Source organism: Schistocerca gregaria, chromosome 5 (genome assembly GCF_023897955.1).
Source record: "Schistocerca gregaria isolate iqSchGreg1 chromosome 5, iqSchGreg1.2, whole genome shotgun sequence".
NCBI lineage: Eukaryota > Metazoa > Arthropoda > Insecta > Orthoptera > Acrididae > Schistocerca > Schistocerca gregaria.
Window position 1 is genome coordinate 11,346,610 of NC_064924.1, and position 23,183 is coordinate 11,369,792.

Sequence of the window (23,183 nt, forward strand, 5' to 3'; positions counted from 1 at the left end):
TGCATGTTACTCCATGACATTTATTGCACTTGACATGTAGTAATTTCTCAGATATCAAGTTACAGAAAATGCTAACTTCATTCATATCAAACACATCTCTTGGATGATGCAAATGAGAGATCTTGAATTGCAATTTATATGCCCATTCATTGGCGTCTTCCTAATTTATGTGCCTCCCCATAAACACTGATTGCATTGACTTTACGTCTCTGATGAAAACCCCACAGCTAGCCCTCAGAAATTCCCTTTTTCTGCATGAGTTCATGGATCTTTTCTTGAAGCATTATGCCAGATGACAGAATTTTCTATGAGTGCATATGTTGGAACCATTCAAACAGTGAATCCTCCTCCTCTTCATGTTTGGCTGGCAACATTCACTTACTGTTGCCACGAAATGATTCTATCTTCTGCCTTGAGATTATTATTGATGAGAGAGGGAGAGTAGACTTCAGGATCTTAAAGCATTCTGCAGCCTGTGTTTTAGACTTTCTCAACTACTGACTGTATGTAGAATTAGTTGTCTTTTTAGCGTCAGAGCATTATGAGCTCATGTCTTGTTTTGGCAATCTATTGTAAGTGATAGAGCACAAGGAAAAGAAAAAAAGCACATTCTATATTCACAAACTAACAGAGGCAGAGTGCTTTCTGGATTGTTGCACACTGTACACTGTGTATCTGCTGACCCACCCCTTTCTTCTCCCGCCTTTGCGTATTACTTTGTGGAAATGACATGCGAGCATCAGGCAAGTGATCAGTTCATTGTTGCGAATTTATAATACAGTAAATTATTGAGAAAAATTAAGGACTGCAGCTCCTTTATCACCTCAGGAGTAGGAGATTCTCATACAGCTTACACAAGTTAGAGTTCATACCTCATTATGACCAATAATATGGCTGCAGTAGCAAACCTCTTTTAACAAGAACTGACATTTTTCCAGGCTCATTGTTTTCCTGGCTCATTGAATCTGATTACATCCTTTTTGTGGGTTATGTGCACCTGTGTTTCCTTGAAAAATACTTTGTCATCAACTCTCCCAGTTTTAGACATGACAACATCCTCTCTGTAGGCTCTGGGATGTCACTGCTGCATTCTTCAGTCCAAATGGCTTTTGGCAGCCACGCAGAATTAGCCGAGCGGTCTAGGGCGCTGCAGTCATGCGCTGTGCGGCTGTTCCCGGCATATGTTCGAGTCCTCCCTCGGGCATGGGAGTGTGTGTTTGTCCTTAGGGTAATTCAGGTTAAGTAGTGCGTAAGCTTAGGGACTTATGACCTTAGCAGTTAAGTCCCATAAGATTTAACACACATTTGAACATTTGGCTTTTGGCATTATTGGTAGTGCCTGGAAGGAACCTTGAATGTCATCTGGGCCGATCCTCCAGAGCTAACTCTAATGGATGCTATACACTTCACAGATCCATCAATGTAAAATAATAGTGTTGCTCTAGGTTATGCAGTTTTTTGTGACATTTGGCATGCATACACTTTTTTAATCATATGTAGATTTAGATGTTGACGGTAACAGCAGAACTGATACGCCTTTCGTGGATACAATTACCAGGTATTATGAATAAAAAACCCTTCAATCACAATTTTTTCATGTTTCATTAAATTATGCAATGCATTTTGGAACCTGTGATGATGGACCCACACCCCATTGTGTAATTTAATGAAACATGAAAAATTGTTACTGAACGTGTTTGTATTTGTATTACAGGATTGGTTCAGTGTAGAATACTAGAGAAATGCAAGGTCTGACACCTGCTCTACATACAACTGACCCTAAATGATTGTTCCATTTCATATTTCTACAGATTATTACATATTAGCACTTACATTAGTTCACCAACATCAACTGTGACTCATTGATGTTGTAGTAACAGTACACGTAGTTCCTTAGTTCAGAGAAGTATGCAGTTTTACATTTCTGTAAGTTTAAAGTAAGTTGCCAGTCTTTGCACCACTTTGAAATCTTATTAAGAGCTGACTGAATATTTGTGCAGCTTTTATCACTGAATACTTCATTATAGATAACTGTGTCATCTGCGAAAAGTGTGAGCTTGCTATTGTCTACAAGATTATTGATGTACAACACAGACAGGAAGGATCCCAGTACACTTCCCTGGTGCACATCTCTAGTTATTTCTACATCTGACACCGCCTCTCCATGTGAGATACAGTGCTGTGTCCTCTTTACTGAGAAATTCCCAATCCAGTCACCAGTTTTGCTCAATTTCTGATACAATCGTACTTGCGATAATAAGCATAGTTGTGGTACAGAGTCAAATGCTTTTTGGAAATTGAGAAATGCGGTATCATCCCAACTGCTTGAATCCATGTCTTTCAAGATGTTGTGTCTCATCTTCTTTTTAATGCAATGTCAGAGTCACATTGTACTATGTTCTCAAACTGTTACCCTTACTCCGAGCTTCTTTTCCCTGCGTGCCTCAGGCACATGGGGCACCTGATCACTGGACATGCTCTGCAGCACAATTTGAAGGACCTGCACTTCACTGCTGCACAGTCTCTCAGACCATCCCACTGGGTGTTAGTTACTTCAAACTTTACAGTCGGGAACTCGCACTCCAACAAATTCTCACATCCCGACCCTCCTCTCCTCCTCCCTTTCCCTTTGTCTCTCCCTCTCCTCCCTTTGTCTTCCCCCTGCCCCTTTCTTTTTCTCTAGGGGTTGTTAAAGGTATGTATGTTGAAAAGTTTAAAACTAATAGATTGATCTCATATTGACAAAAACAAACTTGGAGGTTAATTATTGGATGAGGTGTGTTCAAAAGTAAGGTAACTTTACATTTCTATGAAATAATATTTATTTATTCAGCAATATTCATGTTGTCCCCTTCAAAGTAACCCCCTCCCCCCCCCCCCCCCCTCAGATACAATACACTTGTGCCAATGATTCTTCCAATCCTCAAAGCACTTCTCATAAGCACTTTTTGGTACATCCGTGAGTACTTCCAGTGATGCAGTTTTTATTTCCTCAATCATTGAAAATCTTTGTCCTTTTCATAGGTCTCTTCCGTTTTGGAAGCAGGAAAAAGTCGCAGGGTTCCAAATCTGGTGAATACGGTGGCTGAGGCAAGATTGCGTGTCGTTTTCGGCCAAAAAATCTCTAAGCAGTGATGAGTGAGCAGGTGCATTGTCGTGATGCAAAAGCCATGAATTTTTTTCCACAATTCTGGATGTTTTCTGTGAGTTGCTTCTTGCAAATGACGTATAATGTCAAGGTAATACTCCTTATTGACCACACGACCTTGAGGCAAAAATTCATGATGTACTACACTACGGTAATTGAATAAAACATTGAGCAAACCTTTGACATTTGATTGAACTTGGCATGATTTTTGGTCTTGGCTCTGCGGGATCCTTCCAGTGGGCCGATTGGGCTGTGTTTTCTACTTCATAATTGTAAACCCATGTTTTGTCACCAGTTATGACCCTTTTGAGCAAATCAGGATTACCTTTGACATCATTCAAGAGCTCCTAAACAATGCTCATGCAATGGTTCTTCTCATCAAAATTGAGAAGTTTTGGAACAAACTTCACTGACACGCGTCATGTGCCCAAAACATCCAAGAAAATGTCATGACACAAGCCGACTGATATGCCAACATCCTCAGAAACTTCTCTTACAGTAATTTGATGATTTTCCATAATGATTTGCTTCACAGCTTCGATGGTACCATCTGTTGTTGATGTGCTGGGGAATCCAGAAAGAGGTTCGTCATTGGCATCTGCGTACACTTGAAACTGTGAATGTATGTTTAGGGGAAAAAAAAATTGATAATCAAATGTACATGCCTGTGCAATTTGAAAATTCACCTTACTTTTTAAACAGCCCTTGTATGTATTGAGGCAGCATTCTTATCATGTGTAATGGATTTAGTGGATTAAATGTCAGCTGATGAGGAGAATATAGTGGCAGATATTAATTCTTCTTCTAGCTTGAGCAAATGCTGCTTTTTTTGTAATCTATATGTGATTTTTTTAGGGCTGATGAACTAATACATTGTGAAGAAGTTCCTGTTGGCAGCACTGAAACAGTTTTGCTGAGCTACTCCAGTGACCAGACAGTGAAATCCTGCACAGTAAGTATTTTCAATTAAAATTTTACATTTTAAAACATCACACTTGAAAAAAGAATCTCATATGAATGAAGCTGATGCATCTTTTAAGATTTAGTAAGGCTTCATTAAGTTACTTCATTTTAGATGGTGAACGTAGAATTGAGAATTGACTGATATTTATTCCAAGTGCAACAGACAACAGAGGCATCTGACTTGCTAGTCTAATTAATTGCTTATTGCTTGTGTGGTACTGCCATGCCAGGAACTGTGAAAATACTGCTGTAACTTTATTATGCGTCTATAAATGCCCAGAAGCACATAAATGGAAGTAGGGAAGAGTGGCGGCCGGTTACCATGTGTTATGTACTATAGCACACTGTAAATATTGTACTAGAATTATGCCATTTCTCTTCGAATGCAAGTCTGAATCCGCACTAAAATTATGCCATTTATCTTCGAATGCATGCTGGTATTCAAATAAAATAGATGTTTAGTATTGATCTCTCCATGATAACTAGAGACCAGTGTCGAGTGCTGAAATGATTGAGATATATGCTACGATCAACTCAACTAAGGGATGCAGCTGTTTTCGACGATGCATACTCAGATGTAACATCATCCCTTTGGATGCTGTGAGTGTTACATTGCTCATAGCATCAGGTTAGTATTTTTCTTTGAATGTGCGTGTAACTTATTGTGCAGGCATAAAGTATGAGGGATTTTTTGGAGCAGTTGATGTAGTGATTCTGTGGCCCATTCATCAAGTGCATTGACTAGTTGGGTCATGTTTGATTCTTGTTGCCACCATCTTTTTTAATTCCTCACGTTGTTAAGCTATTAATTATAAAATGTAAATGTATTCAAACAGTATACGTAAAATTAAAATTGATATATTCAACTTCATCGTGATTATGACCCTTGAGAGTCATAACATATTTACATCACACTAAGCTGGACAGAATTGAACCAAGGACTGACACTCTTTTGCTGTTGCAGCCTATCCTTATATAGGTTTTTACAATCGGAATGTAGTTGTTTACATTGTTCAAAATGTTAATTTCAATTATTGCAGTTAAAAGTTAAACAGTTCTTGAAAATATCGTTTACAAAGCCAAAAAACAGAAAATGATAATACATGATTTATAATACAGAGTATCTTTTTAATTATGGGATGGATTTTGTTACTAACATGTTTCCTTTGTCTTTCCATTAAACATAGATTTTTACCTCAAGAATTTTATAAATGTATTTTTCAGTATTTGTTTATGTTCCTTGAATGTACTTTTAGGTAAAAACTATATTTCATTTACAAATCATCAAAATTACTTTCAAAGTACCCAAACAAACTTGAATTGACCTTACAGCACTGTTACAATATATGCTCTTTACATTTATCAACTACTTGTGTACATCGTTCATTAGTATTGGTTACTCAGGTATTGGATTGCTTAGGTATTACAAATTTTGTTTAAAGATGATCTATAATGTTTCATTTACCCCCTCCCCTCCCAAAGTATTGCATGTAGGAAGTATCTACATCTACATCTACATGGTTACTCTGCAAATCACACGTCAGTGCCTGACAGAGGGTTCATCGAATTGCAATAACAATAATCCTCTAATATTCCACACTTGAACAGTGCACAGAAAAAATGAACACCTATATGTTTCCCCGCAAGCTCCGATTTCCCTTATTTTGTTATGATGATCATTTCTCTGTATGCAGGTCAGCATCAAAAAAATATTTTCACGTTCGGGGGAGAAAGTTGGTGACTGAAATTTCATGAGAAAGTTTCTCTGTTATGAAAAATACCTTTGATTTAATGATGTCCACCCCAAATCGTGTTTCATATCTGTGAGACTCTGTCCCCTATTTCTCAAAAATACAAAACTTGCTACCCTTCTTAGAACTTTCTCGATGTGCTCTGTTACTCCTATCTGGTAAGGATCACACACGATGCAACACTACTCCAAAAGAGGACAGATAAGGGTAGTGTAGGCAGTCTGTTTAGTAGTTTTTTTTTGCATCTTCAAGAGTTCTGCCAATAAAACGCAGTCTTTGGTTCACCTTCCCCCTAGCTATTTAGTTGAATTAATGACCTTTACGTTTGATTGATTTATCATGTAACAAACATTTAATGGATTCCTTTTATGTCTCATGTGGATGGCCTCAAATTTTTCATTATGTAGGGTCAAGTGCCAATTTTTGCACCTTTCCGCATCACATTGGAATTTGTTTTGATCTTATGATGACTTTACAAGTCGATAAACAACAGCATCATATGCAAACAATGTAAGACGACTGCTCAAATTGTCTCCTAAATCTTTTATGAGGTCTGTTCAAAAAATTCCGGAACATTCATAATTCCACATCAATGGTGTGTTGAAGTGAAATGCTGTTGGTATCCCTGCACATGCCTGTGTTTAAAGCTGCCAGACGTTTCATTGTTATACATGTGTTAGCTATTGTTCAGTACTGTATTGAATGGAATGTTGTGTCGTACAGTTTCTGAATTTCAAGAGGGCGGAGTTAGAGGAGCAACATGTCTGCATTAACTTTTGCATGAAACTTAAGAAAACGTTTACAGAGTCACAACAAATGGTGCAGGAAGCCTACAGTGATGAGAGCTTAAGCCATACTTAGTGATACAAATGATTCACATGGTTTATAAATGGCTGGACATAAGTTAAAGGTGATCCTCGTTCAGTATGGTCTTCAAAGTCTACCGATGACGCTCATCCATGGAATGTCAACAAAATTGTGCATGACAGTCAAAGACTGACTGTCCCAGAGATTACAGAAGAATATAACATTTCAGCTGGATCCTGTCATGAAACACTGACACAGCATCTCGGAATGTGTGTAGTTTCCACCAAGTTCATTCCATTGCTCATGAGTCAAGTCCAGAAAGACCTTTGCCTTGCGATCTGTGAAGAGCTTTAGGATCACACAAATGAGAATTAGATGTTCCTTAAGAGAATCATGACTGGTGATGAGATGAAGGTCAACAGTTATGATGTTGAGAGCAAGGTTCAATCTTCATGATCTGTCAAGAAAGGTTCTCCAAGACCAAGAAAGCTTGTCAGGTCAGTTCCAATCTGAAAATTGTGCTGATAGTTTTCATTGACTGTAAAGGATCAGTTCATCATGAATTTGTGTCACATGGTACCATTGGACGTGTTGCGATGCCTGTGAGAAAATGTGAGACAATTCATGACTCATGCATCTTGATAACGCACCCGCACATTATCCCTGATAGTGCATGACAATTGCACGAAAAATGATATCACCTTTCTGACACAGGCTCTGTACTCTCCAGACCAGGACCAGTGAACATTTTTTTAATGAAATTTTTATTTCCAAAGTTGAAATCCCTATTGAAAGGGCAAAGATTTGCAACAATTAATGAGATAAAAGAAAATTTGCAGATGGCACTGTACGTGATACATCAAGAGGCATACCAGGACTGCTTCTAGAAGGGGAATCAGCATTGGGACTGGCATATCAATTGTGGAGGAGAGTATTTTGAAGGAGACCATGCACAATAAGTAAAGAGTAAGTGCAGAAAAATTTCATGGACAATGTTCTGAAACTTCATGAACAGGCCTCGTATATATAAGGAACAGCGGAGGGCATATAACCCTACCTTTGCGAATGCCAGAGATCACATCTGTTTTACTTAGTATCTTTCCATCAGTTACAATGAACTGTGACCACACTGACAGGAAATCATGAATCCTTTAGCATAACTGAGATAATATTCCATAAGCAAGCAATTTGATCAAAAGCTGCTTGTGAGGTGTGGTGTCGAAAGCCTTCTGGAAATATAGAAGTATGGAATCGGTTTTAAATCCTTGTTAGAAGCATTCAGCACTTTGTGTGATTAAAGAGCTTGTTGTGTTTTCTAAATGTATGTTGACTATGTGTCAGTAGAACATTCTCTTTGAGGTAATTAATAATGTCTGAAAACAATGAAGGTTTCAAAATTCTACTGCATATCAACATTAATGATATCAACCTGTAATTTAGTGGATTACTCCTATTGCCTTTCTTGAATATTGGTGTGACCTGTATAACTTTCCAGTCTCTGAGCACAGATCTTTCGTCAAGTTAGTTGTTGTGTATGATTGTCAAATAGGGAGCTATTCCATCAGCATACCCTGACAAAACTCTGCCATCTGGTGAGCAATTTGTATGAAACAGGTGAAACACCCTCAAACTTCAAGAAGAATATAATAATTCCAATCCCAAAGAAAGCAGGTGTTGACAGATGTAAAAATTATCAAACAATCAGTTTAATAAGCCACAGCTGCAAAATACTAACACGAATTCTTTACAGACGAATGGAAAAACTAGTAGAAGCCAACCTCGGGGAAGATCAGTTTGGATTCCGTAGAAACTCTGGAACACGTGAGGCAATACTGACCTAACGACTTATCTTAGAAGAAAGATTAAGGAAAGGCAAACCAATGTTTCTAGCATTTGTAGACTTAGAGAAAGCTTTTGACAATGTTGACTGGAATACTCTCTTTCAAATTCTAAAGGGGTAAAATACAGGGAGCGAAAGGCTATTTACAATTTGTACAGAAACCATATGGCAGTTATAAGAGTCGAGGGACACGAAAGGGAAGCAGTGGTTGGGAAGGGAGTAAGACAGGGTTGTAGCATCTCCCCGATGTTATTCAATCTGTACATTGAGCAAGCAGTAAAGGAAACAAAAGAAAAATTTGGGGTAGGTATTAAAATCCATGGAGAAGAAATAAAAACTTTGAGGTTTACCGATGACATTGTAATTGTGTCAGAGACAGCAAAGGACTTGGAAGAGCAGTTGAACGGAATGGACAGTGTCTTGAAAGGAGGATATAAGATGAACATCAACAAAAGCAAAACAAGGATAATGGAATGTAGTCGAATTAAGTCGGGTGATGCTGAGGATATTAGATTAGGAAATGAGACACTTAAAGTAGTAAAGGAGTTTCACTATTTTGGGAGCAAAATAAGTGATGATGGTCGAAGTAGAGAGGATATAAAATGTAGACTGGCAATGGCAAGGAAAGTGTTTCTGGAGAAGAGAAATTTGTTAACATCGAGTATAGATTTAAGTGTCTGAGAGTCGTTTCTGAAAGTATTTGTATGGAGTGTAGCCATGTATGGAAGTTGAAATGTGGATGATAAATAGTTTGGACAAGAAGAGAATAGAAGCTGGTGCTACAGAAGAATGCTGAAGATTAGATGGGTAGATCACATAACTAATGAGGAAGTGTTGAATAGGATTGGGGAGAAGTGAAGTTTGTGGCACAACTTGACCAGAAGAAGGGATCGGTTGGTAGGACATGTTCTGAGGCATCAATTTAGTATTGGAGGGCAGCGTGGAGGGTAAAAATCGAAGAGGGAGACCCCGAGATGAATACACTAAGCAGATTCAGAAGGATGTAGGTTGCTGTAGGTACTGGGAGATGAAGAAGCGTGCACAGGATAGAGTAGCATGGAGAGCTGCATCAAACCAGTCTCAGGACTGAAGACCACAACAACAACAACAACTCTGAAAGAGAGTAATTGGTATGCAATCTGGTCCAGAAGACTTGATTTTACTAAGTGAAATAAGTTGCTTTGCTACTGTGGGGATATCTACTTCTAAGTTATTCAGGTTGGCAGCTGTTTTTGATTGGAATTCTATAATATTTACTTTGTCTTCTTTGGTGAAGGAATTTCGGAAGTCTGTGTTTGGTGATTCTGCCTTAGCAGCACTGTCATCAGTAGTTAGCAAGGGTTTGAAATTTTCTTTCAGTGTTACAGTTCATAGATTTTTATGTTATTTCAGTCAGCAGTTCAGCTAACACCATTGGATTTACTTGTTCTTTAGACCACACATCTCTGCTCAACATACAGTTTACAGTTTAATTTAGACACTGCTTCATTAACATATTTGCAAAATTAGCTGTTCACAAGATTAAAATTTTGTCTTGTCACAGGTACTTTTGTTAATTACTCTCACAATAATTATGGATATTTTTACCAGCAATCCATTCCACAGGACTGCATGAACATGCTTTACCAAATTGCTTAATACAAAGCCCATAACTGTAGCTTCATCATTCAACATCATCATAATTAATACCATCCTTATCAACAATGTCAACACAATAATCCATATGATCTTCATTATTCTTAAAGTGCCCTTGCATCAGTGTAATAATTCACGTGCACTGATCAGCTGAAATATTATGAGCAACTATTTATGTCCACCTTTGGCACAGATAATAGCAGCGATGTGTTGTGGCATGGAAGCAATGAGGCCTTTGTAGCTCACTGGAGGGAGGTTACACCACATCTGCACATACAATTCACCTAATCCTGGGGAGGAAAGGGGGGGGGGGGGGGGGAGTTGACGAGCTTTGACGACATGTTCAGCCATATCCCAGGTGTGTCCAATTGGAATCAGATCTGGCGAGCTGGGGGCCCAGCACATCGATTGGAACTTGCCACTGTGTTCCATGAACCATTCCATCACACTCCTGGCATTGTGACATAACACATTATCTTGCTGAAAAATGCCACTGCTGTCAAGAAACATGATGGTCATGAAGGGATTTACAAGGTCTGCAGTCAGTGTATGATACTTCTTGGCCATCATGATCCTGCTTCACACTAGTTCCATTGGACCAATGGATGTGCACGTGAATATTCCCCAGGGCATAATGAAGCTGCCGCCACCTTGTCTCGGTCCTGTAGTGCAGGTTCAAGAAGCTGTTCACCTGGAAGATGACACATTTGTGCTCTCCCATTGGCCTATCCCCATGTACTATGGACCTTGCCGTTGGTGGGGAGGCTTGCGTGCCTCAACCTTACAGATGGCCGTACCGTAGGTGCAACCACAACGGGGGGGTATCTGGTGAGAGGCCAGAAAAACGTGTGGTTCCTGAAGAAGGGCAGGAGCCTTTTCAGTAGTCGCAGGGGCAACAGTCTGGATGATTGACTGATCTGGCCTTGCAACACTAACCATAACGGCCTTGCTTACTGCGAACGGCTGAAAGCAAGGGGAAACTACAGCCGTAATTTTTCCCGAGGGCATGCAGCTTTACTGTATGGTTAAATGATGATGGTGTCCTCTTGGGTAAAATATTCCAGAGGTAAAATAGTCCCCCATTCGGATCTCCAGGCGGGGACTACTCAAAAGTACGTCGTTATCAGGAGAAAGAAAACTGACGTTCTATGGATCGGAGTGTGGAATGTCAGATCCCTTAATCGGGCAGGTAGGTTAGAAAATTTAAAAAGGGAAATAGATAGGTTGAAGTTAGATATAGTGGGAATTAGTGAAGTTCGGTGGCAGGAGGAACAAGACTTTTGGTCTGGTGAATACAGGGTTATAAATACAAAATCAAATAGGGGTAATACAGGAGTCGACTTAATAATGAATAAAAAATAGGAGTGCGGGTAAGCTACTACAAACAGCATAGTGAACGCACTATTGTGGCCAAGGTAGACACGAAGCCCATGCCAAGTTTATATGCCAACTAGCTCTGCAGATGATGATGAAATTGATGAAATGTATGATGACATAAAAGAAATTATTCAGGTAGTGAAGGGAGACGAAAATTTAATAGTCATGGGTGACTGGAATTCAAGAGTAGGAAAAGGGTGAGAAGGAAACATAGTGTGTGAATATAGATTGGGGGAGAGAAATGAAAGAGGAACCGTCTGGTAGAATTTTGCACAGAACATAACTTAATCATAGCTTACACTTGGTTCAAGAATCATAAAAGAAGGTTGTATACATGGGACAATCCTGGAGATACTAGAAGGTATCAGATAGATTATATAATGGTAAGACAGAGATTTAGGAACCAGGTTTTAAATTGTAAGACATTTCCAAATGCAGATGTGGACTCTAACCACCATCTATTGGTTATGAACTGTAGATTAAAAGTGAAGAAACTGCAAAAAGGTGGGAATTTAAGGAGATGGGACCTGGAGAAACTGACTAAACCAGAGGTTGTACAGAGTTTCAGGGAGAGCATAAGGGAACACCTGACAGGAATGGGTGAAAGAAATACAGTAGAAGAAGAATGGGTAGCTTTGAGGAATGAAATAGTGAAGGCAGCAGAGGATCCAGTAGGTAAAAGGATGAGGGTTAGTAGAAATCCTTGGGTAACAGAAGAAATATTGAATTTAATTGATGAAAGGAGAAAATATAAAAATGCAGTAATTGAAGCAGGCAAAAAGGAATACAAACGTCTCAAAAATGAGATTGACAGGAAGTGCAAAATGGCTAAGCAGGGATGGCTAGATGACAAATGTAAGGATGTAGAGGCTTATCTCACTAGGGGTAACATAGATACTGCCTACAGGAAAATGAAAGAGACCTTTGGAGACAGGAGAATCACTTGCATTAATATCAAGAACTCAGATGGAAACCCAGTTCTAAGCAAAGAAGGGAAAGCAGAAAGATTGTAGGAGTATATAGAGCGTCTATACAAGGGCAATGTACTTGAGGACAATATTATGAAAATGGAACAGGATCTGGATTAAGATGAAATGGGAGATACGATACTGCGTGAAGAGTTTGACAGAGCACTGAAAGACCTGAGTCGAAACAAGGCCCCCGGAGTCGACAACATTCCATTAGAACCACTGATGGCCTTGGAAGAGCCAGTCCAGACAAAACTCTAACATCTGGTGATTAAGATGTATGAGACAGGAGAAATGCCCTCAGACTTCAAGAAGAATATAATAATTCCAATCCCAAAGAAAGCAGGTGTTGACTGATGTGAAAATTACCGAACTATCAGATTAATAAGTCACAGCTACAAAATACTAACGTGAATTCTTTACAGACAAATGGAAAAACTGGTAGAAGCCGACTTGGGGAAGATCAGTTTGGATTCCGTAGAAATATTGGAACACATGTGGCAATACCGACCTTACAACTTATCTTAGAAGAAAGATTAAGGTAAGGGAAACCTACATTTCTAGTATTTGTAGACTTAGAGAAAGCTTTTGACAATGTTGACTGGAATACTCTCTTTCAAATTCTGAAGGTGGCAGGGGTATAATACAGGGAGCGAAATGCTATTTACAATTTGTACAGAAAACAGATTGCAGTTATAAGAGTCGAGGGGCATGAAAGGGAAGCAGTGGTTGGGAAGGGAGTGAGACAGTGTTGTAGCCCCTCCCCAATGTTATTCAATCCCTATATTGAACAAGCAGTAAAGGAAACAAAAGAAAAGCTCGGAGTAGGTATTAAAATCCATGGAGAAGAAATAATAACTTTGAGGTTCACTGATGATATTGTAATTCTGTCAGACACAGCAAAGGACTTGGAAGAGCAGTTGAACGGAAACGACAGTGTCTTGAAAGGAGGATACAAGATGAACATCAACAAAAGCAAAACAAGGATTATGGAATGTAGTCTAATTAAGTCGGGTGATGTTGAGGGTATTAGATTAGGAAATGAGACACTTAAAGTAGTAAAGGAGTTTTGCTATTTGGGGAGCAAAATAAGTGATGATGGTCAAAGTAGTCATTCCTCGCCAGGTGATGCTGCTAGTGGCTGGACGGGTTTATGGCGATATTAGGTCGGCAGTCATAACGTTGTGGCTGATCAGTGTTGAATACCTAACATGTCATTCTACTCATATCACTGTCACTATCCCAACAAAATAGTGTAAGTAGCAAAACAAAATTCACTTGATCATCGTCACAACGTAGACAATACTCTGAACCACATTAGCCTTCATTGGTTCATTCAGATCAGGACAAGAGTAGGTATAACTTCTCTAACTCGATTCTTACAAGGCTTTCATATTATTTACAATGTCTGACTGCTTAGTTAGCTATTCTTCTATAATGCTCAACAAATGTCATAAATCACAGATGGAACAAGCAAAAATAGCTTTCACAGGTGGCAAATATTTAGATTTATCTCTCCATTTCCAGCACAACACATAAACACTTCTATATTCTTCCATTAGTTATTAATTTTCATTGCTGTAGGATGATGGAAGAATTAACCCCCTGCCTTTGTTAATTTTACCCATAACAAGTAAAATTTTGCAAAACACTTCATGATAATCACAATATTCCAGGATAAACTGCAACAATTATTAAAGTGCATCTACAATATATGACAGAATGAACTGATAAATCCACATGAAATTGAATTACAGCTCAAGAGTCTCCTCAATTCCATAGTGAAATGCAAATTAAGAAAGCATAACCAAATGAATGACTTCAAAAAAAAAAAATCCTTAAGCATCCACTCACAATTAAATTGTCATATGTTGTTACAATTACTACAATAAATCTGAACCAGGGACTAGCTTAACATAACAGTAGTAAATAACGGTTTCTCATAAAGACACCTAATGTTAAAGTTACAAAAAAATTAAAAATTAAATATCCAGCTATGTACAAAACTTAATTAATTGCAGATTATCAACATTAATGTTAATCACTGATTTCCCTTCATATTATTCAACTCAATAATATTCCTCGTCTAACAAAACAAGAAAGTAGTCACACTGCAAGAAATATTGAAAATGTAAGTATTCACAAAAATGCCATGAAATCCTAGTTAGCATTGCAAGTGTAAAACACTTTTTTATATATTACAATTAATAAATATGGCTAATTAGTACTCCATGTTAATTAATTTGGTTAATTACACTAATCATTTCATTATCAACAGCTTAATTTCCAGTCACCTTAAGAGATACTCATTCTTCAATGTAATTATTACAAATTGTATACAGCAGATCAGTTACTAACACAGTTCAGAGATCTCAGTAAACTGGTACATAATTTTTAAAAATATTCATTAATTTAGTGCAAAACAAAATTGATTCATCACACAGTAAACTAAGTCGTCATTAGTTATCGGAGGTCATAGTATAGTGTAAATTTTTCATGAACTATGTGATCATTCAAAAGTTTAGCCTATGTTATTATACTGGAATATTTCTAGCACTTGAATTTTACGAAATGCATGAGAACATTTTAATCTTTCCAACAGCTAAATACTCTTATAGATATTCATTCTACTAATTGCCTCCAGAACATCACCTGGTCACAAAATACAGTCATTAATTAACTTTAATGCATAAGCCCCTATTAAGATTTCTATTACCTCCTCTTACTTCTTCATTAATTATACATAGCAGTAGTAAAATCATTTATTTGCTGTGAGCTGATTTTGGAACAAACCATATTATCTGCGGACTAACTTTCTTGCAATTGTCAGTTAGTAAGTAACATCTAAGCAAATCTAAAGTTTCACACTTCACCTCAATAATAATTATCCAGTTTTCAGATTATTACCCTTCACAAAGGATTAGGTTCCCTGTTGTCAGTCATTACCATAACCAATTCAACAAGGCAAAATGCTATCTAATCTATTGTGTTAATCATTACACAGTAAGCTAAGTCATATATTAGATCTACAGATGTCTAGTTGACATGCCCACGTGTGAAATTGTACTCTCTGCCAGCAAAACGCAAGGATCTCTCAACATAATATCCTAAATGTTTTTAAAAAAATCAGTAAATCATTCCATTAAAACTTTGACAAAACTTTCTATACTAGGTAATTTCCTGACATAACAGCTTAATCAGTGTACTGAAATGACGTGTGGCTAGGGCCTCCCGTCAGATAGACTGGTCGCCCGGTGCAAGTCTTTTGAGATGATGCCACTTCGGCGACTTGCGCATCAATTGGGATGAGATGATGATGATGATGATGATGATGATGATGATGATGATGATGAAGACAACACAACACCCAGTCCCTGAGCAGAGAAAATGTCCTACCCAGCCAGGGATCAAACCTGGGCCCCTTAGCACATCATTCCATCGCACTGACCACTCAGCTATCAAGGCGGACAGTATCCTGCATCATATAAAGTTAGAATTGTGCCTATTACACAAGTCAGTGACATCTTCAGTATTGAAACTTCCTAGTAGATTTTTACTGTATGCCAGACCAAGGCACGAACTTGGGACCTTAGTCTTTCACGGGCAAGTGCTCTACTGGCTGAGCTGCACAAGCATGACTCATGACTCATGATCCATTCTCGCAGCTTTACTTCTGCGAGCACCTCGTCTCCTACCTTCTAAACTTCACAGAAGCTCTCTTGTAAAATTTGCAAGACTAGCACTCCTGGAAGAAAGGATTTTGCGGATACATGGCATAGCCATGGCCCGGGGGATTTGTTCAGAATGAAATTTTCACCAGAGTTGAATGTGCGCTGATATGAAATTTTGTAGAGCACTTGCCCATGAAAGCCATAGGTACGGAGTTGGAGTCTCAGTCTGGCACACAGTTATGGCCAGGAAGTTTCATATAAGGGCACACTCCACTGCAGGGTGAACATTTTATTCTGGGTCTTTAGTATCACCAGAAACTTCCTTCAGCATGGTACTGTGTAGTTCCTGAACAGCACAAGCAGTTCGTGTATCAAAGTTAAATGATTTCTCACAAGATTTAAGTGTCTTTCAGAAGTCTACATCATTCACTATGTTAGTGCTAACTTGTTTCACATGTTTTTAAACTGACTGCAAAATTTCTTTGTCTATGACTCCCACCATCTTAGCTTTAGTTTTTCACAAAACTCTTAATAAACATTCCTACACAGTGGTTTATTTTCAAGTTTTACGTATTTTCTTCCAAACATTTTTATCTCTCACATTCAACAGGTTACAAAAACTATTTGTACAGTCCACTGGAAAACTGACTAAATCAGACACCTCAGTAGAAATACCTTCAGGATCTTATATTTAACACAAAATGTCTGTTTCTATGTGCTCACTGCACAGTATAATTAGACTGTTATAAACTACATCACATGATACATAAAACATCTACTCTGTCTTCACACTTTTTAATTATATTGTCATTACAAATTTTGTCAGGTGCACAAACATTTTCAACTGTAATTTCATTACTTAACTTGTTCTGAAAGTCAAGATTCGCCTGATCATTTGCTTGTTCTGCCTTAGATTTCTCAACAACCAAAAGTCCGCAATTTTCTGATTATATCATAAATTTGCTGTTTCGATTCCACTATTGAATTATTGAGTTTTGTAATCTCTTTTATCACTTTTTTATGTTTCATTGTACATAGTACCAATTTTACTGGCCAAATTCTTTTTTGGTCTGTCGATTTTATTGGCTAAACTGTTAGTCCTTACATTTATTTTATTGATCAGTCTGTTAATTAGTTCTTTGATCTGTGTCCTGAGTTGTTCTTTAGGAAGCTTCTTGATATGTTGAAACAGAAATTGATTAGCTACTTAATTTTGCATTTTGCACAGTTCTGCATAATTAACACACATACAATAGAAATGGTTTACAATTAACATGACCTAACACGCTGTCCATCACTACTACACAAAAGAAAGAAAAAGATATTTAAAGACATTATCTTTTTTATGTCTTTCATGATGATTTCATGCGTAATTATTTCCAATTATTCAGTTGTTTAACTAGTCCATTCTCTTGTTTTAATTTGTTGTCAGTTTCTGCTGAAGTGATGTAGGTGAAAAGTGATATTTTTTTGAGACATTGTTTATTTGCACAGCAAATGATCTCACATGAGATTGACAAAATTGAACCAATGACTGTGACCCTCTTCTGGCTGTTGCAGCCTCTCCTTATATAGGTTTTCACAATGAGAATTTAGTTGTTTACATTGTTCAGAATGTTAATTTTGATGAATTCTATGAAAAGTTAAACAGTACTTGAGAATAACCTACAGAATTTAGATGTATAAATCACTATTCATATTCCACAATAACAAACAAATCGAAAGAATATGATTTACATTTCAAAAATGCAGAAAATGTAATTTTACAGTAATATGGAATTTATAATACACAATATTTTGTAGTTACTGAATGGAGTTTGTTGCTGACATGTTTCCTGGGTCTTTTCATTAAATGAAATTGGAGTAACTAATAGATTTCACTGCAAGAATTTTGTAAATGTGCCTTTCACCATATGTTTATGTTCATTGAATATTTCATTACATTTCAGTAACAGATCATGATAATTATCTTCAAAGTATGTGAAGAAACTTGAGTTGAACTCACAGTTCTGTTACAGTATGTGCTCATTACATGACTTTGTGTTTACGTCGTGCAGTAGTATTAGTTACTTTGGATCAGTGAGTTATCACAGATTTCATTCAGAGGTGGCCACAGCCTATAATGTTACATTACATGGGCTCACCAATTTGGCTCAAACTGTCTGAGTGGAAGCAGGCAGGTGCCCCTTTCAAGCTGCTAGAATACTTTGCATGGTTGGGGTTCTCTCTGAAGATTTACTAGTAAAGCATGAGAGATTTTTTGAGCAGTAGTTCAGGTCTCATGTATAAGTGCCATAGCCCAGTGGTCAAGTCCATCGACTGGCAGTTCCCAGTTCAGGTTCAATTGCTGTGCTCCCATCATTTCTTCCACTGCTGAGGACTTAGTTAGAAATCAAGCTCACTACGTAGATCAGTCATGCCGAAAAGTACCAAAGCTGCAGCTAATCTTAATCTCCTCTTCTGACTGACGAATTTACAACAAATTTGTGTTTGCACTAATCTTCTGTCTGTTACTCTAAAAGTGTCTGGCAACTGAGAGTCTGTGTTGTAAATTTCTCCAATATGAATAACATTTCATTACTGGAGTTGAGATTAGCTGATTTGCATTTACATGCAACTGTAAATTGATATTTTAGCAGGTCAACCACCTAACCAATGTCTGTTTCTATTTTTATGATTATTCTTCATGCATTGAATTTGTGCATCTTCTCTGTGTCATGTTGTTGCTGTTGTTGTGGTCTTCAGTCCTGAGACTGGTTTGATGCAGCTCTCCATGCTACTCTATCCTGTGCAAGCTTCATTATCTCCCAGTACTTACTTCAACCTACATCCCTCTGAATCTGCTTAGTGTATTCATCTCTTGGTCTCCCTCTACAATTTTTACCCTCCAATGCTAAATTTGTGATCCCTTGATGCCTCAGAACATGTCCTACCAACCAGTCCCTTCTTCTTGTCAAGCTGCGCCACAAACTCCTCTTCTCCCTAATTCTATTCAATACCTCCTCATTTGTATTGTGATCTACACATCTAATCTTCAGCATTCTTCTGTAGCACCACACTTCAAAAGCTTCTATTCTCTTCTTGTCCAAACTATTTATCATCCACATTTCAACTTCCATACATGGCTACACTCCATACAAATACTTTCAGAAACGACTCTCAGACACTTAAATCTATACTCGATGTTAACAAATTTCTCTTCTCCAGAAACACTTTCCTTGCCATTGCCAGTCTACATTTTATATCCTCTCTACTTCGACCATCATCACTTATTTTGCTCCCAAAATAGTGAAACTCCTTTACTACTTTAAGTGTCTCATTTCCTAATCTAATATTCTCAGCATCACCCGACTTAATTCGACTACATTCCATTATCCTTGTTTTGCTTTTGTTGATGTTCATCTTATATCCTTCTTTCAAGACACTGTCGTTTCCGTTCAACTGCTCTTCCAAGTCCTTTGCTGTGTCTGACAGAATTACAATATCATCAGTGAACCTCAAAGTTATTATTTCTTCTCCGTGGATTTTAATACCTACTCCGAGCTTTTCTTTTGTTTCCTTTACTGCTTGTTCAATATAGGGATTGAATAACATTGGGGAGGGGCTACAACACTGTCTCACTCCCTTCCCAACCACTGCTTCCCTTTCATGCCCCTCGACTCTTATAACTGCAATCTGTTTTCTGTACAAATTGTAAATAGCATTTCGCTCCCTGTATTATACCCCTGCCACCTTCAGAATTTGAAAGAGAGTATTCCAGTCAACATTGTCAAAAGCTTTCTCTAAGTCTACAAATACTAGAAATGTAGGTTTCCCTTACCTTAATCTTTCTTCTAAGATAAGTTGTAAGGTCGGTATTGCCACATGTGTTCCAATATTTCTACGGAATCCAAACTGATCTTCCCCAAGTCGGCTTCTACCAGTTTTTCCATTTGTCTGTAAAGAATTCACGTTAGTATTTTGTAGCTGTGACTTATTAATCTGATAGTTCGGTAATTTTCACATCAGTCAACACCTGCTTTCTTTGGGATTGGAATTATTATATTCTTCTTGAAGTCTGAGGGCATTTCTCCTGTCTCATACATCTTAATCACCAGATGTTAGAGTTTTGTCTGGACTGGCTCTTCCAAGGCCATCAGTGGTTCTAATGGAATGTTGTCGACTCCGGGGGCCTTGTTTCGACTCAGGTCTTTCAGTGCTCTGTCAAACTCTTCACGCAGTATCGTATCTCCCATTTCATCTTAATCCAGATCCTGTTCCATTTTCATAATATTGTCCTCAAGTACATTGCCCTTGTATAGACGCTCTATATACTCCTACAATCTTTCTGCTTTCCCTTCTTTGCTTAGAACTGGGTTTCCATCTGAGTTCTTGATATTAATGCAAGTGATTCTCCTGTCTCCAAAGGTCTCTTTCATTTTCCTGTAGGCAGTATCTATGTTACCCCTAGTGAGATAAGCCTCTACATCCTTACATTTGTCATCTAGCCATCCCTGCTTAGCCATTTTGCACTTCCTGTCAATCTCATTTTTGAGACGTTTGTATTCCTTTTTGCCTGCTTCAATTACTGCATTTTTATATTTTCTCCTTTCATCAATTAAATTTAATATTTCTTCTGTTACCCAAGGATTTCTACTAACCCTCATCCTTTTACCTACTGGATCCTCTGCTGCCTTCACTATTTCATTCCTCAAAGCTACCCATTCTTCTTCTACTGTATTTCTTTCACCCATTCCTGTCAGGTGTTCCCTTATGCTCTCCCTGAAACTCTGTACAACCTCTGGTTTAGTCAGTTTCTCCAGGTCCCATCTCCTTAAATTCCCACCTTTTTGCAGTTTCTTCACTTTTAATCTACAGTTCATAACCAATAGATGGTGGTCAGAGTCCACATCTGCATTTGGAAATGTCTTACAATTTAAAACCTGGTTCCTAAATCTCTGTCTTACCATTGTATAATCTATCTGATACCTTCTAGTATCTCCAGGCTTTTTCCATGTATACAGCCTTCTTTTATGATTCTTGAACCAAGTGTAAGCTATGATTAAGTTATGTTCTGTGCAGAATTCTACCAGACGGCTTCCTCTTTCATTTATTATCCCCAATCTATATTCACCTACTATGTTTCCTTCTCTCCCTTTTCCTACTCTCAAATACCAGTCACCCATGACCATTAAATTTTCGTCTCCCTTCACCACCTGAATAATTTCTTTTATGTCATCATACGTTTCATCAATTTCTTCATCATCTGCAGAGCTAGTTGGCATACAAACTTGTACTACTGAAGTAGACGTGTGCTTCGTGTCTATCTTAGCCACAATAATGCGTTCACTATGCTGTTTGTAGTAGCTTACCTGCATTCCTATTTTTGTATTCATTATTAAACCTACTCCTGCATTACCCCTATTTGATTTTGTATTTATAACCCTGTATTCACCTGACCAAAAGTCTTATTCCTCCTGCAAGGGATCTGACATTCCACACTCTGATCCATAGGACGCCAGTTTTCTTTCTCCTGCTAATGACGTCCCCTTGAGTAGTCCCCGCCCAGAGATCCAAATGGGGGACTATTTTACCTCCGGAATATTTTACCCTAGATGATGACGTCATCATTTAACCGTACAGTAAAGCTACATGCCCTCAGGAAAAATCACAGCTGTAGTTTCCCTTGCTTTCAGATGTTCACAGTACCAGCACAGCAAGGCCATTTTGGTTAGTGTTACAAGGCCAGATCAGTCAATCATCCAGACTGTTGCCCCTACAACTACTGAAAAGGGTGCTCCCCCTCTTCAGGAACCACAAGTTTGTCTGGCCTTTCAACAGATACCCCTCCATTGTGGTTGCACCTACGGTATGGCCATGTGTATCGCTGAAGCATGCAAACCTCGCCATCAACGGCAATTTCCATGGTTCTGTGTCATAGACAATAATTAAAAACTTCATTAACCGATTGCATGGTCACATTGTCACCAACTTTTTTTCATAATTTACTAAAATATATTTTTGAATGTGATCTTATACACCAGAAAGGCAGACAGTAATTTTAGTCATAGTTTCTTAAAGGAGCAGAAAGTTTTTCGTTTCGATAAGTAATTTCATTTAAATAGATTCCAAATTTTTCTTCCATTTATATGTTTCTGATTTTTACTAGTGTTTCATTGGAGATAAAAGAATAAAAAAGTTCTACTCTTATAAAATGAAAATAAGTCCCTCACTTCTGGGCCTTTCAAATACACCTTTTAAGTACTAATTGTGACTTGTACTTATGGATTGCGATATTCTTATATTCGATTCAGTTCTATTTACTGCTAGTTTCGTCCCTGTGCCCATTGCTATGCTTTCTAACAAGCAAATCCATTTAACAGTGAGTAAAATAGTTAAAACCAATTGATTGTAAACAAGTAACTGCTTTTTGAATGCTTTTGAAATAAAATACTGAAACTTAAACTTTGTCCCTTACCTGAGCTCAGCATAGTGTTCACAGTCAAAATGGCACTTTTTGGCAGTTGTATGGAAAGCAACTTGTGTCAATTTGGATCTCATTTAAAATATGCTATACTACACTTACTCCTTGTTGGAGGTGCTCTTCATTCCTTTGATCCCAATCAACAAAAATATCATAGGTTTATACAAATTACTGTGCAGATACAGGAAAATGATGAATATTTACTGTTAGACATTGAGTACTCAGAATTCTGTAAGTAGTCAATCATCAGCTGCAACAGTCACCAGTAATTTGGTATCTGGTTGAAAATAAAGAACTTGGCTACACTTTCCTATGCAATGTGCATACATATTGCTCCATTACATTTAGTAATGGTGTATACTCTCATACTGTTATATTGCTTCTTATCATTCTCTCTCTCTCTCTCTCTCTCTCTCTCTCTCTCTCTCTCTCTCTCTCTCTCTTCTTGGAATCCAGTGAAGAACTTGATTGACCCACTATCCAGCCTTTTATCTGCCTTTATGTCCTGCCCACCTTCATTTATTTTTGTTACAGTTGCATTTATGTCTCACTCAAGTTGG

General features: G+C 37.9%; 1 protein-coding gene across 1 annotated transcript in view; it reads left to right on the plus strand.

Annotated features, from left to right (window-relative positions):
* The window catches only part of LOC126272638 (zinc finger protein 761-like), a 355,681-nt gene that overhangs the window by 165,030 nt on the left and 167,468 nt on the right, over window positions 1-23,183 (plus strand). Inside the window, exon 7 of the mRNA XM_049975612.1 lies at window positions 4,004-4,100. Coding sequence (XP_049831569.1) covers window positions 4,004-4,100 — 97 coding nt within the window. The remainder of the gene's footprint in view (window positions 1-4,003; window positions 4,101-23,183) is intronic.